The sequence below is a fragment of the Barbatula barbatula genome, assembly GCF_947034865.1.
Source record: "Barbatula barbatula genome assembly, chromosome: 7".
Classification (NCBI taxonomy): Eukaryota; Metazoa; Chordata; class Actinopteri; order Cypriniformes; family Nemacheilidae; genus Barbatula; species Barbatula barbatula.
In genome coordinates, this window is record NC_136770.1 from 5,727,613 (window position 1) to 5,753,698 (window position 26,086).

Below are 26,086 nucleotides of genomic sequence, written 5' to 3' on the forward strand. Positions count from 1 at the left end.
TGACTGCACATCCGTGTAAAGTGTATGTGCATCAGAATATAGACACACACATAAAAAGTAAAAATAAAAATAAAATGTCTGAATGTAGTTGCGTGATAAACATTTTTGCCATTTAGAAGAGGAACCAAACATCTTTCAATCTAAACATTTGACCTCGTGATACTTTAAACATTCACCTCTTTCAGTTTGTGTCCATCGAGAGAAACGCAATAAAAATATGATAAATTACTGTTAGAAAATGACTACTAACTACACGGCGAAGTGATTGGTTCCCTCCGTACCAGCAGCCAATGAGCTTGCTGCTCTGCGTTAAATCTCGGCTAGTGATTGTTGCAGCAGTGCAGCATGTTTCAGAACCCTCCTCCTTCCCCAGCTCCACCTGTATAGATCTGCTACAAGGTGATCACCTAAGCATGGGGTTTATTCATATGTTAGATGTGCGGTAGCAGCATTCCTTTTATGCACACAGCAGCATGTTGTGGATGTATTGGCAGTAGCAAGTCTCCTTACTTGCTCCGTCGCATCAGCGTAGCAGATCTATTCCTTTAAGACCAAATACATTTATATGTCATCCACACTACCATGCTTAACCCTACGAGAGTTAACATGACAGAACTGTATTTCATTAAACTCTCAGCAAAGAGATAATGTAAGTGTATTATGATATATAGGCAATTCCATTGTTATCCATGTGACATTTTCAGTTAAAAAGTGAAATATAAATTCTCGATGGATGTGACAATTCTGTTATTGATGTGACAATGTACTTCATCTCTTCTTTCATACAGGGTACGTTGCAGAAATTTGTCGACGATCTGTTCGAGACCATCTTTAGCACGGCTCACCGCGGCAGCGTTCTTCCTCTCGCCATCAAGTACATGTTTGACTTCTTAGACGAGCAGGCAGACAGACACGTGATATCAGACCCCGACGTCAGACACACGTGGAAGAGCAACTGGTGATTATTTTAAAGACAACATGAATCAAATGTTCTCTCCCTGGACCCTTATGAATTATTCTCCTTCCTTTTCAGTTTGCCGTTGCGGTTCTGGGTGAACGTGATCAAGAACCCTCAGTTCGTGTTTGACATCCATAAGAACAGCATCACAGACGCCTGTCTGTCCGTGGTGGCTCAGACCTTCATGGACTCGTGCTCCACGTCGGAGCACAAACTGGGCAAAGATTCGCCATCCAACAAGCTGCTGTATGCGAAAGACATCCCCAACTACAAGAACTGGGTGGAGAGGTGAGATGGAGATGTTTACAAAGGGCATTTTTCAACGATTTATCGCATCCAGACAAAAAGTTTGTGATTACAGATATAGGTCGGTGTACTGTGCATTTTTATTTTGTATTTATAAACACATACTATTGAAAATATATTTTGAAAATATGCATGTATATATAAAGAGTTTGGTTCAGAAATTAGATAACTACATTTTTCCAAAAATCATGTTTTTTATTATGTTATCATGTTTTTTATTATGTTATCATGTTTTTTATTATGTTATCATGTTTTTATTGTCTTTTATTGTGTTTGTTAGCGGTATTTTTAAACATGCTTAAGTCAAAACAAATCAAATGCAGTTTGATTGATATTAATTGGAATGCACAATAAAATAAAATTGAAAGTTTTCTCATTTTGGAACCAAACTGTTATCATTTTACTTATATTTAAACATTTATTTATTTTTATATATTATATTTCTCTTCAATATATGTATTTTTACAAATACGAAATTGTAGAACAGAGTGGACAGACATATATTATGTAAACCCAAACTTTTATTCTGGATGTGATTATTCGCCATCAGATGTTGAGCATCTATGGTCGATTATTACACTTGTATTGTATTACTATGTAGACAACAGCATGCAATTGAGTTTTTAGTGCAGCTTACTGTTTTTCTTTTTTATATTTTCTAGAATTGCCGAAATTGTTGTTTTATGGGTGTTTAATGCTGTACTTACTGACTGATTTGTGTGTCGGCAGGTATTACTCTGATATCTCACGCCTTCCTGCCATCAGCGATCAGGATATGTGCGCGTATCTCGCCGAACAGTCTCGCCTGCATTTAAGTCAGTTCAACAGCATGAGCGCGCTGCACGAGATCTTCTCCTACATCACCAAATACAAGGACGAGGTGAGCGTGCTTATAAATACAAACTCTGCCTTGTTTTATAGCAGATGTGTCTGTTTTCTCACAGCGCATTAACTGTGAACATTTGAAAACCATTGAACTTGTTGCCATACTTAAACTTAAAGGGATAGTTTACCCAAAAATGAAATTCATTTACTCACCCTCGGTGTTTCCAAATCTGTATACATTTCTTTGTTCTGATAAAAACAGAGAAAGATATTTGGAAGAATGCTTATAACCAGACAGGTTTTGTCCCCATTGACTCCCATAGTCGGAAAAAATGCTTTAGAAATGTCTTTGTTCTGTTGAACACAAAATAAGATATTTTGAAGAATGTAGAAAAGCAACAGTTCTGGGGCATTTTGGCTAACATTGTCATTTTTCCTACTATGGGTGAGTAAATAATGTCAGAATTTTTGGGTGAACTGTGCCTTTAAGTGTATCTACTGTTTCATTTTAATCCTAACAAGTTTCTATTTGTGAGGTGGTTTGTTTCAAAGTGGTGAAATTGATGATCTGTTGTGTGTTTGTCTGTCTGTGCAGATCCTGTCGGCATTGGAACGGGACGAGCAGTCGCGCAGACAGAGACTCAGATCCAAACTGGAGCAAGTGATTGACACCATGGCTCTGTCCAGTTGATCAGACCGGACACACACACTGCCTCTGCTCTGATGCAGCAGACCGCTGGGGCACACACACACACTCGTCTCTGTGTGTATGTGTGTGTTTTTGCAAGGACAAAACCACAAACTCTGAATGTATGTGGTGCAGATTTGCGTTCTGATTATTGGGAGTAATGTCGAGTGCGGTGGTTATTTCACACAAACACACGGACGGACGGATGCTTTTACCTGTTCTGAAGGATCTTTGATGAAGTCATGTGACCTTGTCACGAGCCAATGATCCAAGGAAAAGACGTTCGGATTTGCCAGTTTATGATTGTTTATTACTATTATTTTGTACAAATGTATCAACTGCCCACTTTCTCACTTGTGTTACAGCTGAATTTGCACAGTTTACAGAATCAAAGATAATCAGCTTCCGAAGCAGCGACCACGTATCATTTAGATGCGATAGGGGTTGACGAAGATAAATTTCATAATAAACAAAAGGACAAAAAGAAGGAGCAAAAATACGGATACAACAAAACATGTCCTGTGCCATGTTTTAGTTCATTGTTGTTTAATGGGAAAACGTTTAAGTGGGAATGTGTTCTTGTTGTTTTGAAATGGAAAAAAGCAATGACGCAACATGCTATAGGATCTCAAAAGGTTTTACATCAATGCTTGAAACAAAGTTTAATCCGCTCGCACCCATCCATCTGCAGCATCATCTCAAGAAATCTGTCTAGTGGCATTTTAACAAGATGAATGAATCACAATATGTAAAAATGAAGTATAGTTTTAGGACCATTCAGATATGTGACCTGGACCAGCGCTTATCTCCCTCCTCTTTCGGCACGTTCAGTCGCAACTTTAATCTAAATAAGAGGAAGAGAGAGAGAGTTTCATGAGTCTTTGTTTCTATAGTGTGTGAATATAAAGAGGAATAGCAGTCTGATCCATCGCAACTGGTCAGACTGGAGCAAGTGCGTTTGAGGTTAATGGTGGTTTAACCGATTAACCTGTCGTTCACCAGCGAATGTTTCCACGTCAATGAATCAACAACACATTACCGTGGCACAAACAGGTACGGAAGTTAAAATGGTTGAGATTACCAGGAATAATGTTTCTGATTTTTAATCCAAGTTTCTTTAGATTCACGAAAAATCATGTGGCCAGTTTCTTAGTTTGCCGGCATGTTGAAGGTCCAATGCAAGTTTGGCTCTGTCAACAGTATTTGTGGCTTAATATTGATTGAACACAGAAAATATAAGAGTTGCTCCTGATTTTTGACGCAAATATTATAGTAACGGAGCTTTCCAGAAGCTTTAAAAGCAAAAATGACACGCTCATGTTTTTGAGTATTGTGGTCACAGAAATTATTCCACAAATGCTGTCAGTGAACATTCACTTGTAATGCTAGTAACATTTTTAGTTGCATTTCTTTTTCAACATCTCAGTGCAATGAAGGTTTTTTCAGAGTTCTATTGTAACCAGCTCTCTGACTGGCGTTGAGATGTTAAGAGTCTGTTCGGTGACATCATCAACAGCATTCGTTTGCTTTTAACAAATTATAGAGAGATAGTCTTTTTATAAACACAGATGTGTTGATTTCTAGTCATCTGAAGGAAAACAAACCTTGTGTTGTGCACAAGTCTACGCATAGTCCCACACTGAATCATGTTTTACACACACACAAAGTTGATCTTGACATGTCCTGAGATTGTTGTAGTGTTGATGTATTTTGGTCGGTGTAAGTATGGTTGAATATCTGTTTACCCTCTCTCTCACAAGCTTTAAAACACACGAAAAACATCTCAGGATCTTCCTCTCACTCTTGAGTTTGTCATTCTTTGACTGTGAACCAGAGACGTGTTTCAGAGAGAACAGCCATACAGACACATTAGCAGACAGCTTGAACTTCTCGTTTGGGTGCAAATCTTGATCAAATGTAAAAAAACATGTTTTAATTTATTTATATTTGATGTTGTTGTTTTTCAGAGATTGTGTATACTGGTGCTGTGGTTGCTTTTTGAGTTTGAAACAAATGTTTTTTCCTCCCTCTCCTTTTCAATGGATTCTGAACTTTGATGAAATGCGACGCGGAGATAAAACCGTCCTTCATTCCACCTTTGCTGCTTCTTTCAATGTATTTCCGATAAAATGGTGAAGAAGCTTCAAATCGCAATAAGATGAAGATGAAGCGAGACATTTTGTGTTGAAATAAGAGGACTTTGAAGAAAATCATGTTTCAGGATTCACAGACTGTCACGAGTCGGCTGGTGTCTATTCATTGTGTAAATATTGTTTTCTTATTTTGCAGATTTACTATGTGTAAATAAACACACATTAAGGAGAGATTAAACATTGTTTTTTGCTAAAACATATTTGTGGTTACTCTGGTTTTGTCCAACGTGAGCAAATATATTTAACTTGAAACGACAAACTAAACCTGCGAATTGAACTTTTTGTAAATTTTAAGACATTTATATCAAAGTCTTGGAAGATATTTTTATAATAACAAACATACTAAGTTATCTTTTATTTTAAAATGACAAGTTTTTTCTGAGGTTTAGGAGAAGGGAATCCATTATAATAATATTGACATTTCCAAAAGATTTTCTTAAGATTTTGCCAAGTCTCCATGCGTTCAACCACAGGTTTCTGAAGTCATTATTTTTGTCTCTATGTGGGTGTGAAATCAGTTTATTGTGATGGTGAGATCTGTTAATTCCACTTGGTCTGCAACTCCTCCCTCCCTCCATCACCTTCAGTTTAAGTCCTGAAGGGATGGTTCTGTCGCCTCAGATGCCGTGTGTGTGTTGCTCAGGTGTGGAGCGAGCTGTGGGTATTTGCGTGAGCTCTGATGGAAACCGACCCGGGGCTCCGCTCAAATGCCAGGCGCCTCTGTGGGGTTCAGCGGCACCTGTTTTCTCTCACCTTGAGCCCGAGAAGAGTGACTCAGCGCTGGAAGCTTCCCTCTGTGCCTTGCTGCAATGACTGTCACCATCTCAACATTGTGTCTGACCGTTAAATGTCACTTGAAACCCGAGGAATTGTGGTCAGTTTTTGTGGAAGACCAAGTTACTTACTAAATATACACTAATTCTTCTGTATTCATTAAGTCCGTGTTAAGTCAAGACATATTGAATATCTACATTCAACCTTTGACTCCAACACTGTAAAAAATCATAGATTAAAACGTTCATGTAACGACATAAAAAAAACATAATGCTAAATTGAAAAGGGAAGGTTTGATTTGTTGAAACACTCATAAACGTGATGACATATTTTGCTCAAAGAAAAACAGCATTGCACATGTTTTTCCACATGTTCACTTCTCTTCATCTTTCCTGGCTCTGACAGCTTATGATTCTGTTTCCTGTTTCTCCAATCAGGTCAAGCCCCCAGAGGGGCCACACGTCTTTCTGATGGATCTGTCAGAGCTCATCTCTTCACTGAAGTTTAGACTCAGGCAGGATGGATTAACAGAATCTGGAGCTGTCAGCAGATGAAGACACCTGTGAAAGTGGATGATAGTGAGCACTGCTGATGTTTATATATTCAATGTTCTGTATTTAAAGGGATACTTCACCCAAAAGTGAACATATTTACTCACCTTGTGGTTGTTCCAAATGTGTATAAATGTATTTGTTCTGTTGTACACAGAGAAAGATAGTTGGAATAATGCTTATAACCGAACAGATCTCAGCACCCATTGACAACCAAAAACATTGGTAGTCAAAAGTGCCCCGGAACTGTTTGCTGTCCAACATTGTTTAAAATGCCGCCTTCTGTATTCAACAGAACAAAAACATGATAAAGAAATGTTTCCTACCATGGTAGTTATTTCAAAATATCAAATATTATGAATCAAACTTAAAACTAAACAAAATTAGAAATGTTGTCTTAGTAATACAGTGAAAAATGTTTGGGTTGAGGCACTAAAATGATTAACTGAAGTAAATAAAAAATAAACTAAAACGGAAATAAAAATGTATTAATTTGCAATTCAAAGAATACAAAATACTGTAAAATGACAAACAACATAACAAAATAGCTCAAATAAGCTAAAACAAACATTAAAACTACAAGTATAAAAATGAAAGCCAAATGAAAACATTTATAAAACCAAAACCACAAACTGAAATAACACTGGTTTGTATTGTGCATGCATTGGTTCATTTTATGACATTTTATAAGAGTCACGTTAGCAACCGCAGGCATGATAAAACACAATGTCTATTCAATTTGCTCAGATCAGGTGTACTCTGTCTGGATATATGGAGGACTGCCATTCATTTGTTTTCATAGCGTTAAGCAGAGTTGCTGAAGTCTCTTTTTATCGTAAAGGATGTTGTAGACCGAAAGGATGAAGAGATGAATCCTGACAAGGCTTTGTTTGTTTTTGGCCTGCACAATGATGAGTGACATGAGAGTTCTGCTGCCCGGGGATCTGAAGACTCAGCTCCATTTACCATATTTATATTACTGTTTATATGTCTAAATCTCATTTTATGTTCACGTTGAAACATGATAGTGTCTTTTTTCTCTCTGTGCATTTGTTGAAAGCACATCTAGTGGAGGCTGTTGTGTCACGGGCTGCGCTTGGAACAGCATACTAACATAATGTACTATCAGCGCTATTCCTGTATCTTCTGTTTTCCTCAGGCAATGTGTCTTATTAATGAAGAGGACGGAAGAAGCCACGCTTTCATTAACCTTCAGTATTCATAATTCACATGCTGCCTGCCCGCCTGACAGTTCTGAGACGACAGTCTATTCATGGCAGGATACGGCGTTATAGTAATACGTATAGAAACGTTGTTGATTTTGGTTAGTTTAGGGTTAGTTCTGCATAACTGTTGGGTTTTCTTGCCTTGTGATGCCAGGTTGTATCCTCCCTGTGATCCAAGATGCCGGGATAGGCTCCAGTCCTCCCGTGACGATAAGCAGGTTTAAAAATGGATAGATGTCTTGTTTTAAAGTAACAGCCAAACTGCCATTTCTTACATCCTCATCTGTGTATGTGTATGTGTTTGAGATTTGAATAAGCTAATATAAGCTGATACTGCTACTTGTGTACTTGTTAATGACATATATTAGTTTATTATAAAATGCTATAGAATGACAGTTTAAATTTAAGCATTTAAATTAATTTTCCTTTAATAAAATGAAAGGAACAACATTTTATCAAATTTGTATTATTAAATATCCCATGATGCATTACAAATCATGTAACCAAATATGAAGGACAATAATTGACCATTAATAATAGTGTTAATTAATTAATTAAATACAATTTGCTGTCTTGTCACAAGTTTCTGAGGTCCTTCTGAGCAAATCATTTTTCATAAATTATGAATATATTATAATTAATACAAATGTTACAAAATCATACAGACTGACTTCTGCCAAAGCATATATGGCTGTAACCATATATTATTTTCCCTAAGAAAATATATATTTCTCAACAGAAAGTATAGATTTTTAAGATTTACTGTAGAAAAACTCTTTTTATGAAGGACACCATGGTTAAAAGATCAGCAGGGGCTCTCTATAGTTGTTCCAGCTCATGTCTCCAGAATGATTCTCAGAGTTTGGAGTCATTGTATAACAGCTCTCATTGTAAAGCCAACACACTCGGTGTACTGTACTGTAAAAAAACGTTTTAAGACATCCACCGTATAGAGATTTTTAAACAGTTTCTGAACTTTTTCACCAACAGTGAAAGACGATGCTTAACCTTCTGAAAATGTTGATCAGCTTCAGGAGGTCAAGTTAAATGTTTTATGAAATGGTGAGATTAGTCTTGGTGTGTCACGGTTTTTATGAAATGATTTATGAATGACTTTTAAAGGAGGAAAAGTGTGGTAACAGGGTTGCACATAATACAGTATACCTCTCTCACCCACTCTCTTCCCACTTCACCAGGCCTTTGAGAAACTGTCAATCTCACCGTGGTGCATCTTTCTGATCTAAAGCAAGAGAGACAGTATGTAGAAGACAGCCCCGTATGGAGTGTGCTGGTCGCCATGGTAACACATTTCTCCCACATTCCGAGTGTACTGTACAACTAATGTAGCGTGCTGAAGAAAACCATGGGAAGATTGCTTAGCTTGTACTATCATCATGGTTCTCTGTACATAATTAAACTACATAAATAGTGAAATCTACATGAATATCATCACAAGAATGGGAAGCAACCTTGCAATAAATATACTTCGCAGACATTTTTATGCATATACATAAAATATGCTTAAAGCTTACTAAAGTATACTTTATGTAGCAAGCATACTTAAATCATTGAACTGGTACACTTTAACTTGTTAGTGTGCTATTTTAATACTACCCAATGTGGCCTTCTTTTTAGTTTTTAAGAATACTTGAAAGTGTAACAGTACTAAACTTTAAGTTTGCGACTTTTTGTGCTGCAACAATACTACTTATACAAACTAAATGTAAACTCATAGGAATGCATTTAACATGAATTTACAACAATTTAAGACTTTTTTTGGTTGAAGAAAGTACAGTTTGAAGTTTTTATAATGTATCTTTTACGTTTTCTTTAAGTGAACTTAACATCATAACTTGATTATACAATTAAAGATAAGTTTACAAGACAGTATGTAAAACTATGAAACAATAACAAAAAAAAATTGTATTAGATTATTTTATCCGAAGAGTAGAAGGCTAGTATACTTGGAAATTGAAATAATACTTTCACTATATTTCCATCAAAACATGCCATTTTCCTATTTATTTATGATTTATTATTAAGTCTACTAATGCCACACTTAAAGATATGTCTTGGGACTTACTTCAGTGAAGTGACATGTTTTCAATATAAGAACAATTATTATAATTCATAATATTACAAACAAAATCTAAGAATGAAGTGGCTGGAGATCTGGATGCAGTATAGGACCTGCTGCCCTTCTGAAATATCTGAGAAGGCTTTTTGAGCATGGAGGCTGAAGCCAAGTCCACCCTCCTCCTTGTGGTACCACTTCTTCTCTGCTCTTTTGACTTGAGCAGCAAGCAGCCTCAAAAAACCTCAATGCATCCAGGTTTTCTGTGCAATTAAAACAATTGTCATTTATGTACAACCTTATTCTCTTCTTGTCTGTCTCACTTTATCTCATTCTGTCTCGCTGTCACATCATATCCCGTAGGTTGGATGCATTTGCACCACAGATGTTTCTGGGTCAAAAACCTAATCATGTTTAACATGACTGCACGCTCGCTTTGAGGATGTGTTACTATGGTAATGTGCGTTGATGCAACGGAAAAAATACTATATAATAGGCAGACTCATTATTTTTTAAGATTCTGGTTAGTTTGATTAATGTGTAATCATTATTTTTCAGAAATTACATTATAAATAGTGTGTTTTACAGGACTAGTGTAAATGCATTGGACCAAAGCGGGAAATAAAGCGAACGGAATAAGACATGAGCGTGAGTAAATGATTACAGAAATGTCTTTTTAGGGTGAACTGTTCCTTTAAAAGTGATGAAAAACTATTTTCATACCTGCAGAAATAACTCATGCCACAGCCGATAATAGAGCTTAAATTATAGAAAAGAGAATTAAATTTATATAATGTATGATGTGTATAATGAACTGCATCCCTGTATGAATCGCTTTATCATGACTTCCACCGTGTTTTACGAGAATTAATAATGCTAGGTTACATTTTCCACAGGTAAAACATTAATAATATGACAGCATAGTGAGTTCTTTTCATTATCAAGATCATATTTCATCATGTAGTGGCTTTTTTCAGAAATACACTTTTTAATAAATAACTTTTATTATTCACAGTGAAAAATAAATGATTAAAACAGCAGTTTCCTTTGCAATTATAATTCTTTTTTTACTGCAATTTTTACTGTAACGCATGTTTTGATGTTAACCGCCCTTTTTGCTTTTGTTTACAGTATACACACAGTCTGTTTTTACTGTGAAACCCTGACAAGCAATATTTTTCTTTGCGAACATCCCCCGGTCGCTTTTTAAAATATTTACAGCTTTCTTATATCGCTGTTCTCACTTATCTCATATTGTTCAACAGAAATTAAGTTTGACTAACAAATATTCACCTTATCCAAAAGTGTGACAACCAGCCCCAGTCTATACTTCTGTTAAAAGGGTGCAGTCAACATAAATTGAAAGTAAAAGAGTATGCTCCACCCTAAATGTGAAACACAAAGGCAGCTGTTTTGAACCTTAAACTATTTCATGACGTTTTTGCGAATTTTATGCACAGAGCCACTTTACACCTTGAACTTTATCATTACTTCGTCACGTTTCTGCAACACAAAATATGTTTTCCTTTGCAATAAGAATATATATAATCCTCAAAATAATGCAACAAACCAAAATCTGTATTCTTCAATCAATTTACAGAAGGAAACACTTGCAGTTAGGTACGTATGTGTCAGAATAAAGTAAAACTGTTACATAAGAAAGCTCTGAATCAAACCTGACCGAGACAATATTCACTTTTTCTAAGGATGATCATGATTATTAGGCCGAATGTCACTGAAAATAAGAGCAGAATGCAACATTTCTCTATGGTTTTACTTTGGCATCGTCACATTTCTGGCACTTTAGTTGAGTGTGATTTCTTCTATTTTTTTTCTCCACTTTGCTTTTGTTTTGTTGATGCTCTGGCACACGCGCACACACACACACACAAAAACACACACACACACACACACACACTGTTAAAGTTGTTGCATTTAGTTCAGAATTTAATCTAGATCTGTGCTTGCCTGGATGTACTAAAAACCCCTACATAATGTAGTATTGTCTTATTGCTATAACATATCGTTGGGACTTCAGAGTCAAAAGCGTAGTTAATTCTTCCTAGTAACGTGGAAAACCCAGTTCTGTTCTTTGGTATTGTGATTAGAATTTAGATATTACAAAAACAGGAAGCTGGAGTGTATAAATTGTCACTCAAATGAATTTTTTCACATTGCAGGCAGAAACCGGAGAACACTGAACACAGTCGAGTAACACGAATGGATAATTCAAAGAAAGAAAAGGAAGAATCAGGTCAGTAAATTACAGGTATACTGCCTAGAAGAGTAAATCAAGGTACTTTAACATTTTCCAGTGGTTGTTGATTGAATTAAATAAAGATGAGTGAGGTGGTTTGTAAAAATATGTAGTATAAAAGTATTTAAATATAAAACGTTTTTGTTTACGACTCTTGCAAGTTTATCAGAGCAAGGACATTTTTAATTGATGTCAATTACATTTGATTTACACAAAGCTTTTAAAATTTGTCTTTACAGAAAATATGTCTTTGCAAAAAACAGAGACAAGAAGGATAAAAGAAGAATAGGAAGAAACAGCAGAATTTTTAAAATAAAGAATAAAAAAAAACATCAAAATAGATCAGGGTGTCAATTTGACATTACGTACAAACAATAAAGTGCCTGTAGGATAGTAATCAAAACCTTTCCACAGTGATATAAAAAAGTATTTAAGTCTCAATATACTGTACGTGAGCTCTCTCGGTGAGCAACATTCTCAAGAAACCAAAATTCCAATGAAGAAAAACCTTTAGAGAAACAGGTTTAACTGGGAGAGCATTTCACTTGGAAATCGTTTTCTATAGTAAGAACTGAATCTATGGCATTTTAAAGGGACAGTTCACCCAAAAGTGTTGTTTGGATGAACTCAAAAAAATTATATTTGTAAGAATGTAAGCAACTGGGATTTCTGTGGCACCATTGACCACCATAGTAGAAAAATTATTTTGAACAGAAAATAAGATATTTTAAAGAATTTAGAAAAGATCTTGGGCACCTTTGACAATCATTTAAAATTGTTCTACTATGGTAGTCAGTGGTGCCCCAGAAATGTAAGTTGCTACATTTTTCTTAATATCCTTCATTGTGTTCAACGGAGCAAATATATTTACACAGGTTTGAGCAATTCATTACAGAATTTTCATTTTTAGGTGAAACACATTCAACATAACACTCAACATTGACAAAACGATCAAGTAAAATTTGGCAATAAACAATCACTGGCAAATATTAAAGAATAGCGTAATGTACATTCTGGTGACTTAACTGGATTTATTATGTTTGGGAACATAGATCTGAGAATCGTTCTACTGGGTAGAACTGGAGTTGGAAAAAGTGCCACTGGAAACACTATACTGGGAATGGATGCGTTTGGAGAGGGCAATTCCATTAATTCCGTCACTAAAATTTGCCAGGCAGAAGCCCAGGTGGACGGACGAAACATCTCCGTAATTGACAGTCCAGGACTGTGTGATACAAGAATGATTGAAGAGCAGGTTTCATCTGAGATAGTGAAACGTGTAGAAACGTCTGGTCCTGGTCATCACGTGTTCCTGCTGATCATCAGACTGGATGTGAAATGCACTGAAGAGGAGAAGAACACCGTGACATGGATTCAGAAGCACTTCGGAGAAGATGCTGTAAAATACACCATCATTCTCTTTACTCACGCTGATGCGCTGATGGGTAAAACATTAGATGAATATGTAAAAGGGTGTACTGAAATACAGTCACTGATTAGTGAGTGCGGTGGTCGATATCACGCGTTTGACAATCGCAAGAGAGAGAAGCGAGATCAGGTCACAGAGCTGCTAAAGATGGTTGTTAAAACGGTGAGAAAGAATAGAGGAAAACCCTACTGCAATGAGATTCAAAAAGAACTCCAGAAGAAGATCGAATGGGGCAGTTTTAAAAAAACAGCTAAAGGGTATAGCAAGATGGCATTAAGAGTAACAGAAACAGCAGCAGCAGCAATGGCAGCGGAAGTAGAAACAGCAATACGCGTAGGGGCAGAAAATGCAGAGGCAGCAGCGAATGAAGTAGAAGCATCAGGACTTAAAGTAGCTGAAGATGCAGCAGAAGCAGTAGCAAAAGGAATAGCACGTATATAAGAGGACATTTCGTGAGCATAGACAACGAAACCAGTCTTCATTTATCAAAATTGAGATTTTTACATAATCTGAAAGATCAATAAAGAAGCTTTCCGATGATGTATGTTTTTGGGATCTGACAATTTGGCCGAGATACGACTAAAATCGAAACCTCTTGAATCTGAGGGTGGAAAATCAAAATATTAAGAAGATTGCCTTTGAAGTTGTTTATCAGGGGTGCTTTAGCCCATTGCAAATTTTTATATTCTCTACTCTCTCTATATACTGCTGTAATGACGTTGTGGAGAATAGATGAAACTGAAAGCTGAATTTTACGCTTTACATATAGATATTAGGCAGGAGCGGGCAATTATTAATGAGTGGGCAGAAACGAGCGATGTCTGTAGGTGGGTTTCTGGACATTTTTGTTGGCCATTTTGCTGCATCCACAATTTAAAAAAATATATATTTTCAAAGTATCTTCATGGGAAATTATCTTTACTTAATAAACTAATGATTTGTGGCATAAAAGAAAAATCTTTTTTGACCCATACAATTTATTTTTGGTTATTACTGCAAATGTTTGCGTGCTACTTAAGGTTTTGTGGTTCAGGGTAAGTTGTTTATTGAAACTATTACTAGATCTTGTATGGTCACTTTGTTTAATAACCTATATGTTTTTGTATCCTGTAACAAACTTTCTATATCAACCTACCGTTTCAAGTTAGGAAACCAAAAGACATTTAGAATTTGTGTTTCTCTCATCGTCAGAACAGAATGTGCTTTTTATTTTTGCATTAGTGTTATTAATACGAAGAAAATTTCCATTCTCACTTTTTTCAACAAATGACAAATGCATTTGTATAATTACAATGTTTAATAGTTGTCCCATGTCCACTGCATGTTTGTTTATGTCTACATTGATGCACTGCGACGAAAAATATCAAAGTAAGATGGTTTAAACACGAATTTACATTATTCATTAAATCAAATAATGATTATTTACGCAAAGGTGATTGATGCTCTAAGGTACACTGTATACTTTTGTTCAAAGAAATAAAGCTGGAATGCTGTGTAAAATACCCCAAAAAACTGAATGATTTGTTTTGCAGAACTCATAAACCCATATGTTATTATCAATAGAATATACACTAGAATTGTTACATTTATACGTTATACAATATACGTTTAAATATTATTACTTTCATAATTTTGTGTTATTTTTATAAAATTAATTTCTGTATTTATGTTCACTTTTTTACATTTCTTCTTGGATTTATTGATGTATTTGTTTATTTAAAATTTTGGCAGGATCGGGCTTCCATAGTTCCCTTTCTGTCGGTCTCTCGACGTTGTGTCGACAGAATGGGGTTTGACTTGAGAACCTACCTTCTCTGACTGACTTGAACAGGCCAATGAAAATTGGCGAATGAAATTTGCATGCCGGACTCCGCCCCCGGATATCCGGGTATAAAAGGGAGCTGGCGTGCCGCATTCATTCACCTTTTGTTCTTCGGAGCCTTCGCATCCTGATGCTGACGACTCTGCAGATACTATCTACGTGTTGCTGGTCTTACGACGTGGTGCAGCGGACTGTCCCTTTTCCTGTGACTTCCCCTGGGCGTCTCGGCAACTTCCAAGGCATCTCTCTAAAGAGCGAGCCCTTTTCAGGGCTTAGTTTTTCTTCAGCGCGGCATGTCCCGCTGTGCTCATGGGTGCGGCGCACTCATCGAGGAAGGGGACGGACACGATGTCTGCCTCGTGTGTCTGGGACTCCAGCACGCTGAGGCAGCGTTTGTGGATACATCTTGCCCGCACTGCGCGCGGATGGCTAGTCAGACGTTGCGTCACTGCGCGCGGATGGCTGTCCAGACGTTGCGTCACTGCGCGCGGATGGTAATTCAGACGTTGCGTTCACGGGTAGCTGCGTTCTTCCGAGAATCAGCCGCCACCTCGAGTGCTTCCCGTTCTGCGGCAGCAGTGGCATCAGCCCTGCCGTCCGCTTCGGCGAGCACCGAGGGTGATCGGGGAATTACCGTGAGCCTCAATCCGTCAGCCATCGGCTCGCGGACCGTTCACGCCCCGCCTCGCTCGTCTGACCGTCTCGGAAAAGGCGGTACGCCGCCTTGTTCCTCCGTCACGTACTCGGACACGGGGCGTGACGACGATGAGATGTCGCTCGCAGCATCGGAGGGCGTCCTCTTGGCATCCGACCCTGACGATTCCTTAGAGCTTCCCCCTCCGGGGGGTCGAGCTCAGGATGAAGCGGACGTTGAGATGTCAACCATGCTTTCCCGGGCCGCCGCGAGTGTTGGGCTGCAGTGCACCGCACTGCCAGGTAAGTCCGCCCAACGCACGTGGTATCTGGGGACCGGCCGTGACTCTAAGCCACGGTCGGCACCGGTACCATTCTTCCCGGAAGTGCATGAGAAGCTCAGTCGGACCTGGAACGCCCCTTCTCGGCGCGTGCACGTCAGACTAGCTCGGTCGCCCTGACTTCCCTCGATGACGGGGCAGCTGAGGGCTACGTCGACATCCCTCAGGCGGAACGTGCAGTCGCGGTGCACCTGTGCCAGCAGACAGCTGCCACCTGGAGAGATCGACCAAGGCTCCCTTCCAAGGCTTGTAAGTTTTCGGCATCGCTGGTGTCGAGGGCTTACAACGCTGCGGGTCAAGCTGCCTTGGCTCTTCGCGCCATGGCCATCCTGCAGGAGGCCAGGGCGTTGGAGGAGTTGCACGAGGGAAAGTCCGACCCTGGGCTACTGCCGCACTGCCACTGACCTCGCTCTTCGGGCGACAAAGGTGGCGGCGCGAGCCCTGGGGTCGTACGATGTCCACACTGGTGGTCCAGGAGAGACACCTTTGGCTGAACCTTGCACAGATGCGGGACGCTGAGAAGGTTCGCTTTCTCGGCGCTCCCATCGCGCAGGGTGGGCTGTTTGGTGATACGGTCGAGGGCAGCAGTTCTCGACTGTACAGAAGCAGACGGAGGCGATTCTGCCCCGCCGCGACCCGGCCGCCTATCGTCCGTCGAGGTCCCGCGCGGCGTCTGCTTCCCAGCAGCCCCGCCCCTCTCCGACTCAGACTCCGGCCCCAGCGCCCCCTGCACAGGCGGCCTCCCGGAGAAGGACGTCGAAGAGGAGAGCACCATCCCGTCACCAACCTCCGCGGAAGCAGAAGCGTTCCTGACGGGGTGAACCCAGGGAGATCGAGTTCACCGGGCCCGACCCTGGCAACTACATCGCTAGAGGGTCGGACTGGGACGGTGCCTGCCCCGTCCCAGCAACACCAGCCGGGTCCTTTTCAGGGCCTGGCGCCCACTTTCTCACAGAAAGAGCTTTCTCTCTCCCTGGGTCTTCTTCACAGCCGCTCTCACCCTCCGCAGGACGGTGTTCGGCAACCCCACGTTGTGTTTCGGCGAGACACACGGTTGGGTATACTCTCAGTGGCCACCAGCACCCTCAGTCAGACGGTGCGGTATGCCGCGATATCGCCCGACAGGCACCTCGGCAGAGCCGCTCTCCTCCCCGGGGTCCCCCCCGCGTCGAGGGAGCCGTACTGCCAGCCATCGAACCACCCCCCACGGGGGCAGTGAATCAGATCGAACCTCTGGTCCCCCTGTCTCGGTACCTGGGAGCCTGGTTGGCTCTTCCCAGACCGGCACGGTGGCTAGAGCGAACGATCCGTCTCGGCTATGCGCACCCGAGTTTCGGGGCGTCCTCTTCACATCAGTGGGAGTAGATGCTCCCGTGCTTCGGGCCGAGGTCGCTACCCTTCTGGCGAAGGGGGCGGTCGAGCTCGTCCCTCTGGCTGAGATGTACTCCGGGTTTTACAGCCCGTATTTCATTGTCCCCAAGAAAAGTGGCGGGCTGCGCCCCATCTTGGACCTGCGTACCCTGAACAAGCACCTACACAAGCTGCCGTTCAGGATGCTAACGCAGAAGCGCATTCTGACGTCCGTCAGGCGTCAGGATTGGTTCATGGCGATCGACCTGAAGGACGCGTACTTCCATGTGTCCGTCCTCCCTCGTCACCGGCCGTTCCTACGGTTCGCTTTCGAGGGACAGGCATATCAGTACCGCGTCCTCCCATTTGGTCTGTCCCTGTCTCCTCGAGTCTTTACGAAGGTCGTGGAGGCTGCCCTCACTCCCCTCAGGGAGCAGGGGGTGCGCATACTCAACTATCTCGACGACTGGCTCATCTTGGCGCACTCGCGAGATCTGTTGTGTACACACAGGGACCTGGTGCTCCGGCACCTAGACCATTTGGGGTTACAGGTCAACCGAGAGAAGAGCAAGCTCTCCCCTGTGCAGAGCATCCTTTTCCTCGGTATGGAACTCGACTCTGTCTCCATGACTGCACGTCTTTCTTCCGAGCGTGCCCAGTCAGTGCTGACCTGCCTGAGGAACTTCAGGCAGCAGCCAGCGGTCCCGCTGAAACTTTTTCAGAGGCTCCTGGGACACATGGCGTCCTCGGCGGGGGTGGTCCCCCTCGGGTTGATGCACATGAGACCGCTACAGCACTGGCTACAGAGCAGAGTTCCTTGGAGTGCGTGGCACACCGGCAACAGGCGCGTCGCGATCACGCCCTTCTGCCGGCGCACCCTAACCCCATGGTCTTCAATGACCTTTCTGCGGACAGGGGTCCCTCTTGGGCAGGTTCGGGGCGCGTCGTGGTGACGACAGACGCCTCCCTGCAGGGTTGGGGTGCTGTGTGCAACGGGCACGCAGTGTCGGGTCTCTGGACGGGCCCCCGCCTGCGCTGGCATATCAATCGCCTAGAGTTGTTGGCGGTGCTGCTTGCACTGAGGAGGTTCCTTCCCCTCGTGCAGGACAAGCACGTGCTGGTCCGGTCGGACAGCATGACTGCCGTGGCATATATCAACCGACAGGGTGGTATTCGTTCACGGCAGCTATCGCAACTCGCCCGACGCCTCCTCCTGTGGAGCCAGCAGGTGACCAAGTCTCTGTTAGCCACGCACATCCCGGGCGACCTGAACCAGACAGCCGATGCGCTCTCTCGTCAGTCGACGCCCCGCGGAGAGTGGCGGCTCCACCCCCGCGCCAGCTCATTTGGGTGCAGTTCGGGCAGGCACAGGTGGACCTGTTCGCCTCCCTGGACACCACCCATTGCCCGCTTTGGTACTCCCTGACCGAGGGCCCCCTCGGCACGGATGCCCTGGCGCACAGCTGGCCGCGGGACAAGCGGAAGTACGCCTTCCCCCAGTGAGCCTCATTGCACACGTCTTGTGCAAAGTCAGGGAAGAGGAGCATCAAGTGCTACTAGTTGCGCCTTACTGGCCCAACCGGACTTGGTTCTCGGAGCTAATGCTCCTGACGACAACTCCCCCCTGGCCGATTCCCCTGACGAAGGACTTCCTTTCTCAGGGGAAGGGCACGTTGTGGCATCCGAGTCCAGACCTCTGGAACCTCCATGTCTGGCCCCTGGACGGGACGAGGAGATCCTGAGTGGTCTACCCCCAGCGGTGGTAGAGACCATTGTTCAGGCTAGGGCCCCAGCCACGAGGCGGTTATACGCTTTTAAGTGGCGCCTCTTCTCGTCCTGGTGTTCTTCTCGTGGAGAAGACCCACGGATATGCTCGATCGGGAGCGTGCTGTCCTTCCTGCAGTCGAGACTCGAGAGCAATCTCTCCCCTTCCACGCTGACGGTGTATGTAGCCGCAATTGCCGCTCATCACAGGCCAGTTAGTGGGAAGTCTCTGGGACAGCACGACCTGGTCATTAGGTTCCTGAGGGGCGCGAGAAGGCTGAATCCGGCCCGTCCGCGCTCCGTTCCCTCTTGGGACCTCAATGTGGTCCTGGCGGGCCTCCAGAGGCCCCCCTTCGAGCCCCTCAGAGATGCCGCTCTTTCTCATCTCTCGATGAAGACGGCTCTCCTAGCGGCGCTCGCCAAGAGGGTAGGGGACCTACATGCATTTTTCGTGGCCACGGATTGCCTAGAGTTCGGGCCTGGTCAATCTCACGTTATCCTGAGACCCCGGCCTGGCTACGTGCCCGAAGTTCCCACCACTCCCTTTCGGGACCAGGTGGTGAACCTGCAGGCGCTCCCTTCTCGGGAGGAAGACCCAACCCCTTCCGTGTTGTGTCCAGTGCGCGCGCTGCGCCTCTGCCTGGACTGCACGCAGAGCGTCTGGAGCTCTGAGCAGCTTGTTTGTCTGTTTTGGGAGGTCAGCACAAGGGGAGGGCTGTCTCCAAACAGAGGTTGGCGCACTGGATTGTGGACGCCATCAATGGCTTACCGATCACAGGATCTCCCGTGCCCGCTTGCAGTGAGGGCACACTCCACCAGGGGTGTGGCCTCCTCGTGGGCACTGGCTCAGAGCGCCCCTCTGGCAGACGTATGTAGAGCTGCGGGTTGGGCTACGCCCGGCACCTTCGCGAGGTTCTACAGCCTCCGCGTGGAACCAGTATCAGCCAGAGTCTTACGAAGCACCGCCAGGTAAGTCCGGCAGCCGGTGGGCGTACGCCTGCGATAGCACTCCTCCATAGGTGAGACGTGGTGCTATCCAGCCTCCCCTCTTCCCCCCACGTGGGCGAAGAGTAGGCATTCCATCCATCACTAAGCACTCCTCGGCGTCGGGCTCGGCGGAGCAGCCCTGCCTCCCTTGACCTGTTTCTGAGCTCTAGCAGTGACTCAAACAAGGCCTAGTGCTCCACACGTAGTAACCCCCCCACAGGGCGGTTCCGTCTGATGTCTTCTCATGAATGGCTCTCAATCGATGGCCCATGACCTTTTCCAGGTGTACTTCACCTGCTCGCGACACCATCTCGTGTCTGCATGTCTCCCACGTGCTCTCCCCTATCCGGTGAGACCGTGTGTGAATCTCCACTAAAGCTCCTCCCTGCGGTAGGAAGTGGTCTCCGTAGCGCGTTCCCTCAGGGGGGAATGACGCTTCCCAGTGGCCTTACGGTGCCGGGCGGCTTCTCGCTGTTAAGAGAACTAGGCCGCCGTCCGTGACGGCCGGTGGAAGGGGCTCCCATCTTTTTTGAAAGCTCTGGACTCCTTCCCTTCCGCTGGAAGGTTGCAATTCATGCTTAGCGCTCACGTCTGACACGCCCAGGCCAGTCAGCGTCGCTTCGCGAGGAATTGTGACGCGGCACAGCGCTGTGGCGTTTTCCGAGGAACCCCATTCTGTCGACACAACGTCGAGAGACCGACAGAAAGGGAACGTCTCGGTTACGTATGTAACCTCCGTTCCCTGATGGAGGGAACGAGACGTTGTGTCCTTCATGCCACAACACTGGCCGCCCGCTGCAGCAGTCGGGGCAAGATCCTCAGGCTCCTCAGCACAAAAGGTGAATGAATGCGGCACGCCAGCTCCCTTTTATACCCGGATATCCGGGGGCGGAGTCCGGCATGCAAATTTCATTCGCCAATTTTCATTGGCCTGTTCAAGTCAGTCAGAGAAGGTAGGTTCTCAAGTCAAACCCCATTCTGTCGACACAACGTCTCGTTCCCTCCATCAGGGAACGGAGGTTACATACGTAACCGAGACGTTTTCAATGTTCTGGTACATCATTGTTTCCAAATGTTTTTAGACAAAAGTAAATAATAGAGAATCTCAGTCCAGTGAGCACAACAAAAAACATGCAGTATCTTTTCATATATGTATATAAATCTGACTTGCACACTTTCACAAACACGTCGAGTGGACAGTTTGTATTTCTCAAGGTGTCTCACAGCGAGAACGTCAAAAAAACGAATGAAATGAGACAGATTGAGGTCGGTCTCTCGCTCTCGCTCTCTCTCTCTCTCTCTCTCTCTCTCTCTCTCTCTCTCTCTCTCTCTCTCTCTCTCACTCCCTCTCACACTCTCTCTCACACTCTCTCTTTGTCTTTAAAGGTTAATAAATGTTTCTAAAATAAGAAATTGACACGGTGAAGCATGAAAATTCTTATGACTAACAGAAAAAGAGAGTGACAAGATTTATGCGTTTGTGGTGGACATGAGTGTTTGTGTGGGTTGGGCTGTAAAGGTTTTTCTGTTCACAGGAGAGAACACACCCACTCACACACAGGTTTCCAGGTTTTATGGGGACATTCCATAGCCTCCCATCGATTTGATATCATTTACATTTATTCATTTGGCAGACGCTTTTATCCAAAGCGACATACAAGTAGTTTTTTACAGCGGCACATTACTGAGATTCGAACCGGGAACCTTCTGATCACAAGCCCAATATCAGGCTTATGATATATTCTATCCCCTAACCCTACCCCAACACCTAAACCTAACAATCACACAAACCTTTCTGCATTTTTTTATTTTAAATAAATATAATTCTGTATGGTTTATAAGCTGTTTAGCCTCATGGGGACCTAAAAATGTTCAGCCAGCCAAGGTCAAAATCTACTGGTATTACTATCTTTGGATCCCCACACAGTGATGAATACCAGTACACGCGCACACACAAACATCTCGTATAATCCTGGCAAAATAATCTGTTGAAAAAATCAAACATAACAATTATTTTCTGTCATAATTTTCTGAGAAAAAAATATGCAGTTTAAATTCACAAACAACACCTTAATGTATTAGTAAAAAGGGGACTGAGAGAATGTGAAAAACTGAGATGAAGGCAGAATGCGATGATACAAGAGAAAAATTTGTTATAAAATAAATAAGAAACTCTAACCCCATGAATTAAATTAGCATTGAATTCAGTCTAAAATGTTTTATGTCCAGACAAGATTCAAACTTTATTGTAATTGGATTATTGTAGGTGTGCTATTTTTGTAAACTTACTAAATGTGTAACTACTGTATATACAACTATTATGCTGCAGTAAATCTGTTTATTCTTGTACGGAGTCAAAGGCTGTTTATATGAGACGCACCACTATTATAAAGACACACCTCTCCGCATGATGTGCCTCTCCGCCCAAAGGTGGGATTATTATTATTATTATTATTATAACCTTTATTTAACCAGGAAAAGTCCCATTGAGTTACAGTAACTCTTCTCCCAGGGAGTCCTGGCCAAGAAGGTGACATTGACCATCCAGTCACAAGGCTTCCACCTTCTGGCAAACCCAATCTATTTCCAAGAACGAAATGAAGCCGTTTTTCTTATTCAGTGGCACTCAGATATATACGTCAGAATTCGGAAGAAAACGATTAAGAAAACACCATCGCAACTTCAGTTTCATGCCAACTTTAAGGGAGTTCAGCACAGTCAACAGAAACGGTTCTGCGCTGATCGTCATGACAACACCATCAATTCTTAAATATTATAATTATACTGAACCAAAACCAAAAACTTCAGCTGCCTCACAGGCATCACTGATTCTTTTAGGAAGTGGTTTTTGGTCATGATAGTTATGTATTTCTGTTATCTATTTCTGGTGTTTTATCAATTCTGTTTGTTCGCTCAAGTGCAATGAAGATAAAAGACAAAATGTTTTCCCATTGAAAGAGTGGTTCGCTTGATGCTTTTGTGAATGACATTTCATTAATTGCAGGTCAGAGACCCTGCGGCATGCTGGGATTGAGGGTCATGCTCTGTGCTGTAATGGAGATGGGGCATAATGAACGTGAAGATCATGGGTCACTTTTCCTCAAGCAATGAATCAGAAACACTCTCCACAGGTATAATAAGCACGGATGGCACATGCTATATGGTGGGGTCTATAAGCATTTTAGTTTACCACCATAACAATTTCAGTGAAAAATATCCCCTTTTTGCTTGAGCTGGTATAGACAAAACCAGATGATCCATGTTATCCCAGCATGCTTTGAGGATGTTTCAAAGAGCATCTTGTGTGCGTCAGTGGAAGCAAAATCTGACCTTTAGTTCAAAGAGTTGAATATGTCACAAATTTGCTTAATTGATAAGTGATCTAGAAAACGCAGAATCCTTAATAGGCTTTATTTATTTTATATTGTATTATTGTTATTTTTGAAGTCTCCATTTTCTTTAGGTTCCGTTTTGGATTAGAAACGGAATTTGCATTGTGGTCTCAGACAATTGGACTTCAGTGCACTTGAGACATAGCTAGAAGCACTTCTGAGTTTCTGACCTTTCATTGGCTTGATTTCTAGCAGTACTCTTCAGTTGCCATTTATTACAAACAGATTTGTGCTGCCTGTCTAAACAAAGCCTGTGGATACAGCTCACAACATGTGATGCTCCACAAGAACTGATCATGTGAATATTCTATTTATTTCTTGTCACTTTCAAATGTTAGATTCAGACTTTATTTATGCTTGTGACAAAAACTCAGAGGGCCGAAATCAGACCCGTGTTGCCTCACTACCCAGAGAGTAATTTAAGGTTTGCTTAGACCACTTTCTAATACACCACCAAATATTTAATGACTGCAATTTGATGACTGCAAAAATATGACAAAACAGACATTTTTGAATTAACTTACTATTTTCGTTCACCCAAACTTAAAGCAGAAGGTTTTTCAATTTCATACCTTACCTGATCAACAAAAACATCAAGCATACATTTTTCTGTCTCATTCTCGTTCTTTCTGTCTGTCACATTCGATCTGAGTCTCCACAGATGGAGGGCTTCTGGATCCCGACCGCTGCTATACTCAGTAGGTTAACATCGACCGTTCCTCCGTGACAGCGTGTCAATACCCACCAATTTACAAGCACATTAAAAATCGACCTAGGATAAAAGGCAATTTCTGCTGTTCTGTTAGAAATACGTCTGAGTAACAAACGTAATAAAGAAAAGGGCGACACAAAACCAATAAAAAAGAAATAAACATTTACAGTCTTGTTTTGGTTTCTTATGAAAAAGAGGGATTTTTTAAGCTGTCTCCAGCAGTTTTGTTATGTGAGATATTGAGGTGCAACAAACATAGGATTTCTTTCTCATTTGTCTCAGCAGTAATGTTCAATGTTCCTAGTGAGCTGCCTGTTGAGGTGGCATTTTAGGGCAACATAACCACCATTTAAAAGTATACACAGCAAAGTTAGGCCAGGTTTTACATTCTATGTACCCTTTAAGACTTTAAGAAGTTAGGTCTATTTGTTTATGCCATAAACAATGTATAGTATTGTGAAATGTTAGCCTAGCAATATGCTAATGTTGAACTCTATATTCTCAAAAAAAAATTGTCCAGAGATAGTTTGCTAATTATGAAAAGATGTGATTTCAAAAATCAGTAAGTTATGAGTTTACATTTTAGTCTGAATATTTTGTAACTGATTAATACGAACATACATTTTCAAAATATGTATTGTATGTAACCTCATCTTATCAAAAACAAAACTTAGGCTAAAACGGACAATGTGAATTGAACCAAAACAAAAAATCCAGCAGGAAGGTCCAGACCTGTCAATAGGGCAGAAATAGTATGAATACAAATTATTCGCTAACTGGCTAAAACATAAAATAGTTGTAGAATTGCCATGTTTTGGAAGGTCAATTTAAGTCCATTGCATCATTAAATTTCACAGTATCTCCTTCAGTGTGCTGTGGTTATATACTGCACTTTTTGTCATGAGCAGTTGTATGTAGGTCATTTGTGTATTCCATTATTTAAAATGTGCTAACTGAGCACAGTATACATAATGCATAGCCTACTACAAAAGTAGTAAATGTATTGTGATGTGCAGTTTTGAACATACCCAAAATCTGACAAAACACAGCTATCTGTGCTTCACGTGACCTGAATATTTCCTATCAGAGAAGATGTTTTCTGTGATGATTTATTGATCTTAATTTATTTAATGAATTTTATATCTATATCAATATGTGTACAATTATTTATTTATTTCCTGCTGTTAATTATGCATGTAATGGGGGAAGTTTTTTTTAATGGCTATGCTATGATCAGATGTGTTGGGGTGTCTCTTAAGTGTGTGTGTGCGTGTGTGCGCAAATTGATGATTAATTTATAGACCCTTAAGACCTCAACTAAAAGAAGGTGGAACAAATTGTATCATTAAAAGGATGAAATTCTCAGAAAGCTGAAAGAGACTGTGACGTGTTATTTTTTTGCCATATGTCCAATTCTACAGAATGCTGTACTTATATGTATACAGGTAAAGCCACACATGTCATTTTCAGAAGTCAGTCTTTTGTTATTATGCATATAGTTCTTGACTTCTTTGTATTTTTAAATGAACTTAACACTTTTAAGTCACTGTTAAGACTTTCTGTTACAAACTGTAAATAAAAATTCATAACAGTGTTATGTTGACTTCAAATCCCCAGTCTATTCGTCTCTCAATGCTCTTGTGGGTTTTCAGAAGTAATACACCAGAAGACTAATACACCACAGTGCTTGATGTATGAACATCTTATATAAATCAATGTGAACATTCTTATTAACTTACTCTTTTCTGTTCTCAGGGCGAAGTGAGTCATGCAGATATGAAACAACATGATGATGAGAAAACTGTCTTGTAAAAATATGTCAAAGCTGTTAGATTGTCTGTTCT

At 41.8% G+C, this 26,086-nt stretch overlaps 2 protein-coding genes across 2 annotated transcripts in view; both read left to right on the forward strand.

Moving 5' to 3' along the window:
• plxna1b (plexin A1b) overlaps window positions 1-5,122 on the forward strand; it is an 83,501-nt gene extending 78,379 nt beyond the window's left edge. Inside the window, exons 29-32 of the mRNA XM_079460786.1 lie at window positions 789-958; window positions 1,034-1,246; window positions 1,994-2,144; window positions 2,685-5,122. Coding sequence (XP_079316912.1) covers window positions 789-958; window positions 1,034-1,246; window positions 1,994-2,144; window positions 2,685-2,780 — 630 coding nt within the window. The 3' untranslated portion in view covers window positions 2,781-5,122. The remainder of the gene's footprint in view (window positions 1-788; window positions 959-1,033; window positions 1,247-1,993; window positions 2,145-2,684) is intronic.
• A 6,610-nt stretch (window positions 5,123-11,732) lies between these two features.
• LOC306896577 (GTPase IMAP family member 9-like) lies at window positions 11,733-14,747 on the forward strand. Its single transcript, XM_079460691.1, has 2 exons — window positions 11,733-11,809; window positions 12,865-14,747. Exons 1-2 carry the CDS (start codon window positions 11,776-11,778, stop codon window positions 13,680-13,682), a joined length of 852 nt encoding a protein of 283 aa, XP_079316817.1. The 5' UTR covers window positions 11,733-11,775; the 3' UTR covers window positions 13,683-14,747.
• The last annotated feature ends 11,339 nt before the right edge of the window (window positions 14,748-26,086 follow it).